This window comes from Amia ocellicauda, chromosome 21, assembly GCF_036373705.1.
Source record: "Amia ocellicauda isolate fAmiCal2 chromosome 21, fAmiCal2.hap1, whole genome shotgun sequence".
Classification (NCBI taxonomy): Eukaryota; Metazoa; Chordata; class Actinopteri; order Amiiformes; family Amiidae; genus Amia; species Amia ocellicauda.
In genome coordinates this window covers 4,570,393-4,586,368 of record NC_089870.1, presented here as the reverse complement: position 1 = coordinate 4,586,368, position 15,976 = coordinate 4,570,393, and the positions used below count along the sequence as shown (strand labels likewise).

General features: G+C 42.8%; 2 protein-coding genes across 2 annotated transcripts; both read right to left on the bottom strand.

Moving 5' to 3' along the window:
- Positions 1 to 10,221: 10,221 nt before the first annotated feature.
- On the bottom strand, positions 10,222 to 12,433 carry LOC136717389 (homeodomain-interacting protein kinase 2-like). The gene is made up of 4 exons (XM_066695006.1): positions 12,425 to 12,433; positions 11,957 to 12,141; positions 11,308 to 11,626; positions 10,222 to 10,560 (listed from the first exon to the last, which is right to left on the bottom strand). Exons 1-4 carry the CDS (start codon positions 12,431 to 12,433, stop codon positions 10,222 to 10,224), a joined length of 852 nt encoding a protein of 283 aa, XP_066551103.1.
- A 1,864-nt stretch (positions 12,434 to 14,297) lies between these two features.
- LOC136717388 (homeodomain-interacting protein kinase 2-like) lies at positions 14,298 to 15,661 on the bottom strand. Its single transcript, XM_066695005.1, has 2 exons — positions 15,003 to 15,661; positions 14,298 to 14,475 (listed from the first exon to the last, which is right to left on the bottom strand). Exons 1-2 carry the CDS (start codon positions 15,659 to 15,661, stop codon positions 14,298 to 14,300), a joined length of 837 nt encoding a protein of 278 aa, XP_066551102.1.
- Between the last annotated feature and the right edge of the window lie 315 nt (positions 15,662 to 15,976).

Below are 15,976 nucleotides of genomic sequence, written 5' to 3'. Positions count from 1 at the left end.
CAAAATACACAGCAGTTTATATGAGGTGACAATTACTGTAAAATAAATACATAAGACTAACTTGCAACTCCAGAATTTCATCAAGTAGAAACGAGCTCGGCACAACTCTGCTGCAATATTTTGGAAACACATTATCAAAAAATACATTAATGGCGAAATAATGCAATTGCAAGAAGTTCTGAACTTTATTTTAAAATACTCATCTAACACAACAACTTTATTAAATAAATTCAGAAACATACCTGTGCGTTCAAGTTCCAGTGAAAACAAAATATAGAGCAATAGCTGGCTGTGTGTGTTTTAATAATATTAGTTTGTTGCTCCTCTTTCCTTTCTGCGTAGATCTGCAGAATTCCACTTATCACATTGGCGGAGTCGCGCAGATCTGTCATTGTCAGCCAATCACAGACAAGAAATAACAAATCCCACCCTCCCGTCAGTCTTCATTACAGCTACATAGAGAGCCAATCAGCCGTACAGGGTTTAAAATAAAATAAATATTATTATTATTATTATTATTATTATTATTAATAATTCAACTATCGAATGTTAGATTCACTTGACGATAATGGCCATCTTTAACGAATAGTTGAATTTTCGAATATTCGGTCTCATCCTATATACACTCACCTAAAGGATTATTAGGAACACCTGTTCAATTTCTCATTAATGCAATTATCTAACCAACCAATCACATGGCAGTTGCTTCAATGCATTTAGGGGTGTGGTCCTGGTCAAGACAATCTCCTGAACTCCAAACTGAATGTCTGAATGGGAAAGAAAGGTGATTTAAGCAATTTTGAGCGTGGCATGGTTGTTGGTGCCAGACGGGCCGGTCTGAGTATTTCACAATCTGCTCAGTTACTGGGATTTTCACGCACAACCATTTCTAGGGTTTACAAAGAATGGTGTGAAAAGGGAAAAACATCCAGTATGCGGCAGTCCTGTGGGCGAAAATGCCTTGTTGATGCTAGAGGTCAGACGAGAATGGGCCGACTGATTCAAGCTGATAGAAGAGCAACTTTGACTGAAATAACCACTCGTTACAACCGAGGTATGCAGCAAAGCATTTGTGAAGCCACAACACGTACAACCTTGAGGCGGATGGGCTACAACAGCAGAAGACCCCACCGGGTACCACTCATCTCCACTACAAATAGGAAAAAGAGGCTACAATTTGCACAAGCTCACCAAAATGGGACAGTTGAAGACTGGAAAAATGTTGCCTGGTCTGATGAGTCTCGATTTCTGTTGAGACATTCAGATGGTAGAGTCAGAATTTGGCGTAAACAGAATGAGAACATGGATCCATCATGCCTTGTTACCACTGTGCAGGCTGGTGGTGGTGGTGTAATGGTGTGGGGGATGTTTTCTTGGCACACTTTAGGCCCCTTAGTGCCAATTGGGCATCGTTTAAATGCCACGGCCTACCTGAGCATTGTTTCTGACCATGTCCATCCCTTTATGACCACCATGTACCCATGGCTACTTCCAGCAGGATAATGCACCATGTCACAAAGGTCGAATCATTTCAAATTGGTTTCTTGAACATGACAATGAGTTCACTGTACTAAACTGGCCCCCACAGTCACCAGATCTCAACCCAATAGAGCATCTTTGGGATGTGGTGGAACGGGAGCTTCGTGCCCTGGATGTGCATCCCACAAATCTCCATCAACTGCAAGATGCTATCCTATCAATATGGGCCAACATTTCTAAAGAATGCTTTCAGCACCTTGTTGAATCAATGCCACGTAGAATTAAGGCAGTTCTGAAGGCGAAAGGGGGTCAAACACAGTATTAGTATGGTGTTCCTAATAATCCTTTAGGTGAGTGTATTACATAACTAGTAAAAGTGTATAAAATGGAAAGAGAGCGTTACTGTAACTATGTTGATTCAGGCTCATCCGTACTAGATGGAGTAAGAGTAGGTTCATGCATAGAGAGATTTTGATTTAAATTCACAAATAAAATGGTGAAAAGTGAAATGAAAACAAGTTTTAAAGTATATTTATCTTTAATGCAAGAGCACTGCTTTAAAGATAAATATACTTTTATATGGGGGTGGGGGGCGTGACCTGTGACCTAAATGTTTTGGGGGGACGCACCCAGGAAGTTTGGGAACCACTGCGCTAGTCCACCAATCAAGACAGGGGTTTCCAACATAAATTTTGCCTAGGGCCTCCAAATGTCTAGAACCGGCCCTGACCTCAGGTGAACTGCAGGTTTGTGTAAAAGCTTACAAATACGTTGCTAAAAATAAAAATCTCAGTTCACCCTACAAATACGCTTAACATTTCTAATGACCTGGGGTCCTCATTCAGCGTGCATTTCATCCGTCTACTGCTGAATTAAATAAATAATTATACCTGTCTTACCTCAGTGTGCCAGGCCCAGCACCCACACCCCGCCATCGTGATCGGCTTCACAGAGTCGTCTTTGCCGCTTTCTTGTTGGGTCTGTGGCTTCATTATCCACAAAGTGGTGCAGCGCTTGTAGGGTGGGATCTCTGAGGATTTTGCTCATGTAATGGTGATCAATATAAGCCTGTGTGTTTACAAATAAGGAAACAACAACGTGAGATATCCCTTGATAGAATAATGAATTAAACATAAACCGCATACACAGCGTGTTTCTGACGTCATTCACCCTAACAGTGCAATACAGCTGCTTGTGGACTAAACCATTCAATACACGGGACTGGGGGGGCGCATATGATTAATAACAATGAACAATACATTCAATGTTATGTTATTTTAATCACGTAGCCATTTTATATTTATTTACAGTAACGATGAAGATCGTGTATTATTGTATAAGTGATGTTACTTATCTTTGACTGTTAAATCAGGAGTCTCGGTGCGGACCGGCCTGGACCACTGTCTCTCCCGGGAGCGCCCGGACTACAGAGTCTGGGGAGACAAGGGCCCAGCGCTGCGGCAGGAGAGCGGAGCGGCACAGTGTGGAGTGAGACATTGTACTGCACAGAGTATTCTGTATTTGTTTTAGTGTTGCAGGGGACACATGATGGATATTATGGACCCTCCTTGCCCTGTTGTATCTCTTGTCTGTGAAATGTGTGCATACAACTGTGGTGGTCCAGAGCTGTATGTTACATGTGGGGGAAGGGCTAATTGATGCTAATTGAACATTTATGGTAATTTGAGATCGTGATTGACACATTTCGATGTCTGTACCTCATTTTGGGTCTTGTACTTATTGAGCTTTTATTGAGATATTAAGCAGGTTATGGGTGATATCATCTTGGGTGCTACTGGGTGCCACTATACGATCAATTATGATCAATGCAATAATAATGGATGTTTTAATTGATACTATACATTTTGCTTCCATGGGCTTTCTCTTGGCTGAGGGTAGGTCATTAGGATAATGACACTGGGGATCCCTTCCATTCAATATAATATTAGGCATAAGAATAATAAAATAAATTAATATGGCAAGGATATGCAGGTTGATTGGGAATGAATAGTGCTGCTTTATATGACCATATCTTAAAATATAACAATTTGCAATCATTCGCTACTTTGAATCAGGTTCATAACATCCTATAGGTATGGGGTAGAATCCCTGTATGACGTTTGGTTTCTCCAACTCTAAAAATGCTGTCCATGATGGTTCCAGTTCGTGTTTCATAGGAAGACATAGGATTCTGCTGCTGTCAAGGTGAAGAGAGCAGCCAGCCGTATCTACCTCAACATCTCTATGGAGATGTTGGTGATGGACTGCCGGCACTGTCTCCGGAAAGATTGGCCACATCCGTGAGATCCCCAAGGTGGTGGTGAGGGAAGTCCTCAAAATGTATGGCTTTGGGAGCTTCAGACCATCTGCCAGTGAGGTACGGACATTACCGATCGCTGCGCACAGTATTTATTTATTTCATGGCAGACACCCATATCCAAGTGCAGTAATATAAATCAATACAGATTTGAAATTAAAAATGATCTACTCAAAGTTGATACCTGCCCAAACAGAGATCTTGTGTTCTTCTGCGTCAGGAGAAGCTGTCTTGTTTGTAACGCAGTGCTCTTTCTTCACATTCACAGGAATTGGAGACAGCAGACAAATCAACTGAGACAGCTGACAAGAATGAGTGTCTGGCAATGCTTATAGGTAAGATCTAAAGAGAATAAAGTGCTATAGCTGAGGGTGGGGGGGTAGATTCATAGAAAATTCTGAGATCATTGTTATGGTTTATATGGGGGGGAAATTGGATTTATGCACTAGATGGGCCTACCTACCCCCAACACTATGACAATATCAATCAGCTTTGCATGAGTTTTGTTTTCCTTGACAGCACCTGTAATCTTAATTCTCCTCTTTCCAGGGTTGCAACCCTTTAAAACAAATCTTATCAGGACCTTTTCAGGACATTTCAGCCATGTTCCATGATGTTATTGCCATTTCTACCTACCATATCCTAACGCCTTGAACATGTATTTGAATTGAATTAACCACAATTTAACAACGTTAGTTATTTAATGTAATGATATTACTTCTGAGATAATACCTTTCAGAAACTTTCATGGGACGAGGCTATTGATTTTTAGAATGCGTTCATAGACTACTCAACATTGTTACAGTAACCTTATACAGTGTTTTCAGATCACAATTTAGGCTTAAGCTAATGTACCAGTCTGACAACAGGAATCCAATGTTTACTCAGCATTCAATAATATACCACAGATGGAAAATAATAAAATTGCACCAACTGCACTGCACATAGCTCTGATGTGACTATTACCTATATTCTGCTCTTACTTGAACTACTTCAAACTGTCCCTCAATAGAATTATGCATTTTATTGTCTACTGGCTCTTCAGTTATCATGCTTTAATTAGGGCTGTTGTATAGTGTAAATTCTTGCTCTTACTGCACGGTTTTCGTAAAACACGCACATACATATATTACCTATATGGTGACTAAGAAACAAAAAGGTAAATGTGCTAGAGTTGCCCAGTCACAGCCCCAACCTAAATCCAATCGAAATATGTGACATGACTAGAAGATTGCTATCCATCAACGCTCCCCAAGAAACTTGACAAAGCCTGGACTGTTTTGTAAAGAAGAATGATCAAATATTGCCAAATCTACGTGTGCAAAGTTGCTAGAGACCGATCCTAACAGACTCGCGGCTGTAATTGCTGACAGAGGTTGCTTCCACCAAGTATTAACTCAGGGGGGTGGAGACTTAACCAATTATGATGTTTCATTTTTGTATTTTTAATAGTGATTTTAGGTAAAACTCTGGAGTATGGTGCATTGATGAGGAATAAAATCCTAAATCAAATGCATTAGACTGAGCGAAATGTGAAAAAAATTAATATACAGTGAGGGAAAAAAAGTATTTGATCCCCTGCTGATTCTGTACGTTTGCCCACTGACAAAGAAATGATCAGTCTATAATTTTAATGGTAGGTATATTTTAACAGTGAGAGACAGAATAACAGCAAAAAAATCCAGAAAAACGCATTTCAAAAAAGTTATACATTGATTTGCATGTTAATGAGGGAAATAAGTATTTGACCCCTTCAATTTAGTACTTGGTGGCAAAACCCTTGTTGGCAATCACAGAGGTCAGACGTTTCTTGTAGTTGGCCACCAGGTTTGCACACATCTCAGGAGGGATTTTGTCCCACTCCTCTTTGCAGATCCTCTCCAAGTCATTAAGGTTTCGAGGCTGACATTTGGCAACTCGAATCTTCAGCTCCCTCCACAGATTTTCTATTGGATTATGGTCTGGAGACTGGCTAGGCCACTCCAGGACCTTAATGTGCTTCTTCTTGAGCCACTCCTTTGTTGACTTGGGGTCATAGGCAGCATTCCTCCTCCTCCAAACACGGCGAGTTGAGCTCGATTTTGGTCTCATCTGACCACAACACTTCCACCCAGTTCTCCTCTGAATCATTCAGATGTACAGGCCTGTCTGAAGTTTGCCAATGAACATGTGCTTTCTTGAGCAGGGGGACCTTGCGGGCGCTGCAGGATTTCAGTCCTTCACAGCGTAGTGTGTTACCAATTGTTTTTTTGGTGACTATGGTCCCAGCTGCCTTGAGATCATTAACAAGATCCTCCCGTGTAGTTCTGGGCTGATTCCTCACCGTTCTCATGATCATTGAAACTCCACGAGGGGAGATCTTGCATGGAGCCCCAGACCGAGGGAGACTGACCGTTATTTTGTGTTTCTTCCGTTTGCGAATAATTGCACCAACTGTTGTCACCTTCTCACCAAGCTGCTTGGCGATGGTCTTGTAGCCCATTCCAGCATTGTGTAGGTCTACAATCGTGTCCCTGACATCCTAGGACAGGTCTTCGTTCTTGGCCATGGTGGAGAGTTTGGAATCTGATTGATTGATTTATTGCTTCTGTGGACAGGTGTCTTTTATACAGGTAACGAGCTGAGATTAGGAACACTCCCTTTAAGAGAGTGCTCCTAATCTCAGCTCGTTACCTGTATAAAAGACACCTGGGAGCCAGAAATCTTGCTGATTGATAGGGGATCAAATACTTATTTCGTTAATTAACATGCTAATCAATTTATAACTTTTTTGAAATGCATTTTTCTGGATTTTTTTGTTGTTATTCTGTCTCTCACTGTTAAAATACACCTACCATTAAAATGATAGACTGATCATTTATTTGTCAGTGGGCAAACGTACAAAATCAGCAGGGGATCAAATACTTTTTTCCCTCATTGTATATACACTCACCTAAAGGATTATTAGGAACACCTGTTCAATTTCTCATTAATGCAATTATCTAACCAACCAATCACATGGCAGTTGCTTCAATGCATTTAGGGGTGTGGTCCTGGTCAAGACAATCTCCTGAACTCCATACTGAATGTCTGAATGGGAAAGAAAGGTGATTTAAGCAATTTTGAGCGTGGCATGGTTGTTGGTGCCAGACGGGCCGGTCTGAGTATTTCACAATCTGCTCAGTTACTGGGATTTTCACGCACAACCATTTCTAGGGTTTACAAAGAATGGTGTGAAAAGGGAAAAACATCCAGTATGCGGCAGTCCTGTGGGCGAAAATGCCTTGTTGATGCTAGAGGTCAGAGGAGAATGGGCCGACTGATTCAAGCTGATAGAAGAGCAACTTTGACTGAAATAACCACTCGTTACAACCGAGGTATGCAGCAAAGCATTTGTGAAGCCACAACACGTACAACCTTGAGGTGGATGGGCTACAACAGCAGAAGACCTCACCGGGTACCACTCATCTCCACTACAAATAGGAAAAAGAGGCTACAATTTGCACAAGCTCACCAAAATGGGACAGTTGAAGACTGGAAAAATGTTGCCTGGTCTGATGAGTCTCGATTTCTGTTGAGACATTCAGATGGTAGAGTCAGAATTTGGCGTAAACAGAATGAGAACATGGATCCATCATGCCTTGTTACCACTGTGCAGGCTGGTGGTGGTGGTGTAATGGTGTGGGGGATGTTTTCTTGGCACACTTTAGGCCCCTTAGTGCCAATTGGGCATCGTTTAAATGCCACGGCCTACCTGAGCATTGTTTCTGACCATGTCCATCCCTTTATGACCACCATGTACCCATCCTCTGATGGCTACTTCCAGCAGGATAATGCACCATGTCACAAAGGTCGAATCATGTCAAATTGGTTTCTTGAACATGACAATGAGTTCACTGTACTAAACTGGCCCCCACAGTCACCAGATCTCAACCCAATAGAGCATCTTTGGGATGTGGTGGAACGGGAGCTTCGTGCCCTGGATGTGCATCCCACAAATCTCCATCAACTGCAAGATGCTATCCTATCAATATGGGCCAACATTTCTAAAGAATGCTTTCAGCACCTTGTTGAATCAATGCCACGTAGAATTAAGGCAGTTCTGAAGGCGAAAGGGGGTCAAACACAGTATTAGTATGGTGTTCCTAATAATCCTTTAGGTGAGTGTGTATATATATATATATATATATATATATATATTTTACAGTACTGTGGAAAAGTTTAAGGCAGGTGTGAAAAAATACTGTAAAGTATGAATGCTTTCAAAAATAGACATGTTAATAGATTATATTTATCAATTAACTGAATGAATCAAATCCATATTTGGTGTGACCACCCTTTGCCTTCAAAACAGCATCAATAGCATCAACAGCAGTTGCTTCTCTCTCTTCATGTAATCCCAGACAGACTCGATGATGTTGAGATCAGGGCTCTGTGGGGGCCATACCACCAGTTGAGTCACTTGGCCTTGTTTCCACGTCGGAGGTATGGTTTTTTGGCTGCAAGTCTACCATGAAGGCCACTTCTGACCAGACTTCTCAAGACACTAGATGGATGTACCAGGGTCCCACTGTTTTCTGCCAATTCTGAGCTGATGGCACTGCTGGACATCTTCCGATTGCGAAGGGAAGTAAGCATGATGTGTCTTTCATCTGCTGCAGTAAGTTTCCTTGGCCGACCACTGCGTGTACGGTCCTCAGCGTTGCCCGTTTCTTTGTGCTTCTTCAAAAGAGCTTGGACAGCACATCTGGAAACCCCTGTCTGCCTGGGAGAGACCTTGCTGATGCAGTATAACTACCTTGTGTCTTGTTGCTGTGCTCAGTCTTGCCATGATGTATGACTTTTGACAGTAAACGGTCTTCAGCAACCTCACATTGTTAGCTGAGTTTGGCTTTTTTTTGTATTCCTCCTACACAGCTGTTTCTGTTTCAGTTAATGATTGTGTTTCAACCTACATATTGAATTGATGATCATTAGCACCTGTTTGCTATAATTGTTTAATCATACACCTGGCTATATGCCTACAAAATCCCTGACTTTGTGCAAGTGTACCTAGAAGAATTGACGCTGTCTTGAAGGCAAAGCGTGGTCACACCAAATATGGATTTGATGTAGATTTTTCTTGTGTTCACTCACTTTGCATGTTGTTAATTGAAAAATATAATATATTAACATGTTTATTTTTGATAGCATTTTTTCACACCTGCCTAAAACATTTGCACAGTACTGTATATTGAACATATCTGTTAAATAAAGCATTCATCTGTGGAACTGTGAGTTGGCCATCAAATCACCATATATTCTCAAAGTCTGTTCTGTTCCAATCTCTGGTTCCTCCATCAAAACATTTTCAGATTCACAAAAGGAAACCCATCACTTCATTCCACTTCAAGTGTTCCAAGTGTTCAAGGACGTATCATAGAAAGTTCAGCAATTATTCTCCTTCCACAGAAGCAAGTTCCTAAAAGCTTTGAAACAGTATTTCTTCATTGTTGGTATTTAGCTTTAAATGTATCAAAGTACACCAGTCATTTTGATTTCTCTTACTGCTCTCAGTCCAGCACTTGTCATTTATTTGAAACATCACCCACCAGTAGCACTAAACCACATCGCTGGGGAGTTTGTTCCAGATTGTGATGCCTCTCTGTGTGAAGTAGTGTCTCCTGTTTTCCATCTTGAATGCCTTGAAGCCCAATTTCCATTTGTGTCCCCGGGTCCATGTGTCCCTGCAGATCTGGAAAAGCTCCACTGGTTTGATGTGGTCGATGCCTTTCATGACCTTGAAGACTTGGATCAAGTCCCCATATAGTCTCCTTCTGTTCCAGGGTGAAAAGGTTCAGTTCCCTCAGTGTCTCAGTAGGACATTCCCTTCAGACCTGGAATAAGTCTGGTTGCTCTCCTGTGAACTGCCTCTAGAGCAGCGATATCATGGTGCCCAACACCTTACTGAGACACTTTATGTTGTTTTTTCCATTGTCACTCATCTGTATAATTATACACACCATACACACTAATAGTCCTATACTATAATATATACTTATAATACCATTAGAAAATAGTTATAGTAAAATATTAAGTAAATGCAGGGGGTGGAATAAAAAACAATTTTGTCACATCTTTAGAAAGCTTAGAGTCTCATCTTTCATGGGATACCAAACACTTGGCGAACAACACAACAATGAAGAGATTAAGAGAACATGGGATTAAAGAGAAGCACATGGATTTGGTGCCCTTTTAAGGTCACAATGCAACATCTTTCTGAATATCTGAGATGTAAGGGGCTAAATTTTGTTTAACAAAACAATTCCATGATTTCTTCTTTTATCTCCAATTGTTTATTTGCTCTATGCTTTAATTTAGTACATTGAGACATTAAACTGCAAAAATGTCTATAACAAAGAAGTTGACATTCTGTAATTTACAGTTTTATTTACAGTCAGCAAAGTTCACTTTCTTGTGGCCCACGTGGTGAGCTGACAACTGCCCATAGTGCCTGGGGCGGGGGGGATGGGTCTCCTGGTCCGTGTGGTGACCCGAGCCCTGCCCATAGTGCCCAGGGCGGGGGGGATGGGTCTCCTGGCCCGTGTGGTGACCCGAGCCCTGCCCATTGTGCCCAGGGCGGGGGGGATGGGTCTCCTGGCCCGTGTGGTGACCCGAGCCCTGCCCATAGTGCCCAGCCTGGGGGGGTTGTAGAGGTGGACATCTGCTGCCGGTGCCTGTGCGTTGGAGGGGGTGATGTTGTCCGACTGCCTGTTGTTCTCCTCTGCTGCCACAAGTTGCTGCGCCTGTGCAAAGTCACGAAAAAGAGTCTGAGAGCACCTGTCTGCAGAGTTGACACGAAACCAAACCCGACCGACAGCAGTCCATCCATCTCCACATGTCTGAGGGTGTTGGATTCAAGCAGAGCTAATTATTTGACTGCAGTAGCATTGTCTGCCTTCCTATCACCCTCCTAAATTATGACGCCCACACAGATCGACCCTTTTCACTCCTGAACGGAGAGGGAACAATACATAGCTCTCTCTCTCTCCATACCACCTCCTTTATAACTCCAGCAATACTCAGTGCCAGTTGCAATACTGAGGGCCGTACCAAAGAGCTGACATGGTCACTAAAGTGAGAGATGTGGCCCTAGCTCTGAGGGGTCTGCATGAGACCAGGAGTCAATCCTTCTGGATGACGGAATCAGCTCTGAATATATAGCTTTTGAGATGTGTTATAGAGTGGCAGTCAGTGAAATGCTAGAGACTAGTATATAATTATCGGTGCAGACTTTTATAGTGATATTGTGACTATACAACACTTTTTTTTTTAAATTAAAAGTCAAATTCAAAATGAGGATAAACAGTAACTGATTTAACAATTACACTAAAACATCATGGGTGAAATAAACGCCTGTATTAACCAGTTTAATATTAGCTTCATCACTCAAATGGACTTCCTGGAGACGCATGTTGCTCAGTCTCTCATACCTACATTATCACTCCAGGACAGACAATGGGGAAAACAAAGAAAAAAACTTTGGGACTCACCTTGGGTGCATCGTTGACCTGGCTGTTATAGGTCGTGCTGGTGGCTGTGTTGACCTGGCTGTTGTAGGTCGTGCTGGTGGCTGTGTTGACCTGGCTGTTGTAGGTCGTGCTGGGGGATGTGTTGACCTGGCTGTTATAGGTCGTGCTGGTGGCTGTGTTGACCTGGCTGTTGTAGGTCGTGCTGGGGGATGTGTTGACCTGGCTGTTAAAGGTCGTGCTGGGGGCTGCGTGGAGCTGGCAATTGTAGGTCGTGCTGGTGGCTGTGCTGGTATCGACCCGACTATAGCACACCTCCATGTCTTGGGCACAAGACATGACACTAGGCGAGAGGAAGAGATGCGTTAAGATAATTATCTACACGGTCTGAGCACTAGCTTTAAAATTAGTGTACGGTTGTTTTTAACAAGTACAATTCAGAAGCTTTCCTGGTATTGACGGATTGATATTCTTATTTTTCTTTCCCCACAAAAGACCCCATTGCCAAGATGCATATTCATCAAGTGAAAACACAGTGTCTCTGGAGATTCAGCTCCACAGCTATTCCCTGCCTATTACAGGAGACACAACACAAGGTGGCTTTTAAGAGCACACTCTTCAACGTTGGCAGTTTTTGTCTTTTGTTTTTATCCGCACCCCTATTAAAACATACTGTGTGCTGGGGAGGAACTCAAATAGATGAGTCATAGTGACGAAGGGATGGTTCTGGACTTGGACAGGGGTAATTCTGTCCTCTGGGTCCATCGACAGCATCCTCTTCAGCAGGTCAATGAACTGCAGCCGGTCTGCCAATTCTGCCATCAAGTCATTCCCATCCAGATCCATTGGCATATGGACCTGTGGAGTCAAATTAGAGGAGTTAAGATTTCTTCATAATGCCTGTTCTTTCCCAAGACAGTTATACCTCAGTAAGAGTGCAGTAAACTGTAGAGTGTTCAGTTAAAAGCCTTTCAATATCTGTGACTCAGTCTGTGACTCGTACCAATACAACTGAAGGTTTACTAGACCTTTGCGAAATGTGCCAATGAATACATAGGAATGTATAAGTGAAAATGAGATGCCTGCACTTCTCCAGGTGCTAACACAGTTAATATGACCCAGTGTTTGAGGGGCTCCATACCAGCGCCATGCCATCCAAACCACTGGACTTATACAGCCGCTGCTCCTTTGACTGGATCCCCGTCTCTCCCTCATGCTCTTCTGGCGTCTGTGAATTTACAAAGGTGTTAATATACAGATAGGGACATTTACATTTTATTTTTTAAGTTTAGTTTATGTTTTAACAAGACCAAATGTGTCTCTTTGAATGCTATAGCCTGAATGTGTTATAAGGTCTGACCTTAAGTCTCCACAGGGAGTTGGCCGAGTCTCTCTTAAAGAACTCTCCTGTCTTCGTCCCAGCACTCAGCAGGTTCTCCGCAGGCAAACCCTGCATCTCAACTATGTACCGGATCTAGAAAAACAAAAATAAATCAATCAAAAGCCACTGAGAGTAATGCTGGAAAATCAAAAACCTGTTTAAAGTTCAATCTTCTCCATCTTCACCTGTGCTGAGCACATACAGAAAAATATGTATATATAAATATATATATACACTCACCTAAAGGATTATTAGGAACACCTGTTCAATTTCTCATTAATGCAATTATCTAACCAACCAATCACATGGCAGTTGCTTCAATGCATTTAGGGGTGTGGTCCTGGTCAAGACAATCTCCTGAACTCCAAACTGAATGTCTGAATGGGAAAGAAAGGTGATTTAAGCAATTTTGAGCGTGGCATGGTTGTTGGTGCCAGACGGGCCGGTCTGAGTATTTCACAATCTGCTCAGTTACTGGGATTTTCACGCACAACCATTTCTAGGGTTTACAAAGAATGGTGTGAAAAGGGAAAAACATCCAGTATGCGGCAGTCCTGTGGGCGAAAATGCCTTGTTGATGCTAGAGGTCAGAGGAGAATGGGCCGACTGATTCAAGCTGATAGAAGAGCAACTTTGACTGAAATAACCACTCGTTACAACTGAGGTATGCAGCAAAGCATTTGTAAAGCCACAACACGTACAACCTTGAGGCGGATGGGCTACAACAGCAGAAGACCCCACTGGGTACCACTCATCTCCACTACAAATGGGAAAAAGAGGCTACAATTTGCACAAGCTCACCAAAATTGGACAGTTGAAGACTGGAAAAATGTTGCCTGGTCTGATGAGTCTCGATTTCTGTTGAGACATTCAGATGGTAGAGTCAGAATTTGTCGTAAACAGAATGAGAACATGGATCCATCATGCCTTGTTACCACTGTGCAGGCTGGTGGTGGTGGTGTAATGGTGTGGGGGATGTTTTCTTGGCACACTTTAGGCCCCTTAGTGCCAATTGGGCATCGTTTAAATGCCACGGCCTACCTGAGCATTGTTTCTGACCATGTCCATCCCTTTATGACCACCATGTACCCATGGCTACTTCCAGCAGGATAATGCACCATGTCACAAAGGTCGAATCATTTCAAATTGGTTTCTTGAACATGACAATGAGTTCACTGTACTAAACTGGCCCCCACAGTCACCAGATCTCAACCCAATAGAGCATCTTTGGGATGTGGTGGAACGGGAGCTTCGTGCCCTGGATGTGCATCCCACAAATCTCCATCAACTGCAAGATGCTATCCTATCAATATGGGCCAACATTTCTAAAGAATGCTTTCAGCACCTTGTTGAATCAATGCCACGTAGAATTAAGGCAGTTCTGAAGGCGAAAGGGGGTCAAACACAGTATTAGTATGGTGTTCCTAATAATCCTTTAGGTGAGTGTATATAAACACACATATCAGAGAATGTACTAGAGAATGTAAATTAAATTATTTGGACACACATATATCAGGCTTTTAAAAATCATGCCTACTGTTTTTGCAGGAAGAGAACAAAATATGATCAAAAGCCTTTAGTTTGAACATCAGAAGAGAGACGAGGACTCTTGTCTTTACTGCTCAATACTCTTTCAGGTGCAAGTTCTGTTAGACGTTAGACAGGAAAGGCAGCTTCCACCTCTTACTTGATCGTACACCGAAGCCCCAGGGTACAGAGGCCACCCCAGAAACAGCTCTGCAATGATGCAGCCCAGCGACCACATATCAATGGCTTGATTGTAGGGCAGGCCAAGGATGATCTCTGGAGCCCTGCAGAGACAGGACATATAGAAGCAGTGGGTCAGTGTGGACGAGGCAAGAAAGAATGTGATTTCAGACAGGGTGACTCTGTAACCAAGGCCTGCTTTAACAAAACCCACAGCGTGGAAAACGTGAGGAATAATATGAATTTGATGTTCGATCTCACATTGTATTATTTGGCTTTAGTTCTTGGCATATTTCCCTGGTTTCATTTGAAACACCCCTCTCTATAGTAATTGTATTGTATTCTGACTCTATATTAACTATATTTAGTATAAACATTTATAAATGTTGCATCTTTAGCTGCTAGGGTGTCGCTGAAGTTAAGGTCAGTACATGTTTTATTTCCGAGAATGCAGTTTTTTTTCCTCTGGTCTCCTATAATTAAGTTCACTCCCATATTTTACAGACATTGGCCATATTGTGCTTAACAACTATACATCTTCATGTGTTCTGTGCAAAGCGCATTAGGTAAACACAACAGACTGAAGTATTTAGAAGGAGTATTTAGAAAACGCAATGCCACGTTGCCTTACCTGAAATATCTGGCCTGCATGCAGGCAGAGCGCACTGCCTCCGAGACATGGGTGGCCAGACCGAAGTCGATCACCTTGACTCTGAGGGGCTGCCTGGCCGCGTCCACCAGCATAATGTTGTCAGGCTTGAGGTCAGCGTGGATGATCCCCAGAGTCTCCAGCTTCAGCAGGGCAGTGGCGACCTGCTGCAGGATGGGCCTGATGTACTTGAGGGGCAGGGGCCCGAAGCTAAGGACGTCATACAGATTCTGATCTAGCATCTCAAACACCAGGCACAAGTGGCCCTTGTACCGGAAACACTCATTAGCCCGGACAAGGTTATATTGGTCGGGGTTCTCTCTACTCAGCCTGGCCAGGATGGTGGCTTCAATCAGGCACTGCCGCTCATAGGCGGGTTTGTTCTTCAGGATCTTGATGGCCACGATCTCATCGGTACGGTGATTCCTGCACTTCACCACCTGGCCAAAGACACCCCGGCCCAGGAACTCCAGGACTTCATACGGGTTTCTCTGGGAGCAGAGCATCTCATGATCCACCAGCTGGTACTCATCATTATCCTCGTCCGTGGCAACAGGCGCCCTGCTGCTGCTGGTCCCCATCTCCTCTCTCCTGCGCTTCAGCTCGCAGCTCTGGGAGGTCTCGGGCAATTTCACAGACATTCGTCTCTATGTTAACGAAAGAAAGAATAAACTTGTAAATGTACAGTAAAAAAATACTTCATCTAAGCCTTTACCCCTGACAAAGATGGATCTTACTCACCAAAGGGTTTCAAAACTCGGCTCAAGAACGAAATGTATACATTACCACCGAAAGATAGATATTTCACAGAAGGAGATCTTCACTGCTGTGTTGATCAGACTGGAATGGAGTCAAGTCAGTGGTGAGACACTAAAGCATACTCTGGAAGTAGAATGACATTATGATGTCATAAAATTGTACTACTGATGTAGTAGAATTGCAAGGCAGTCTGATGG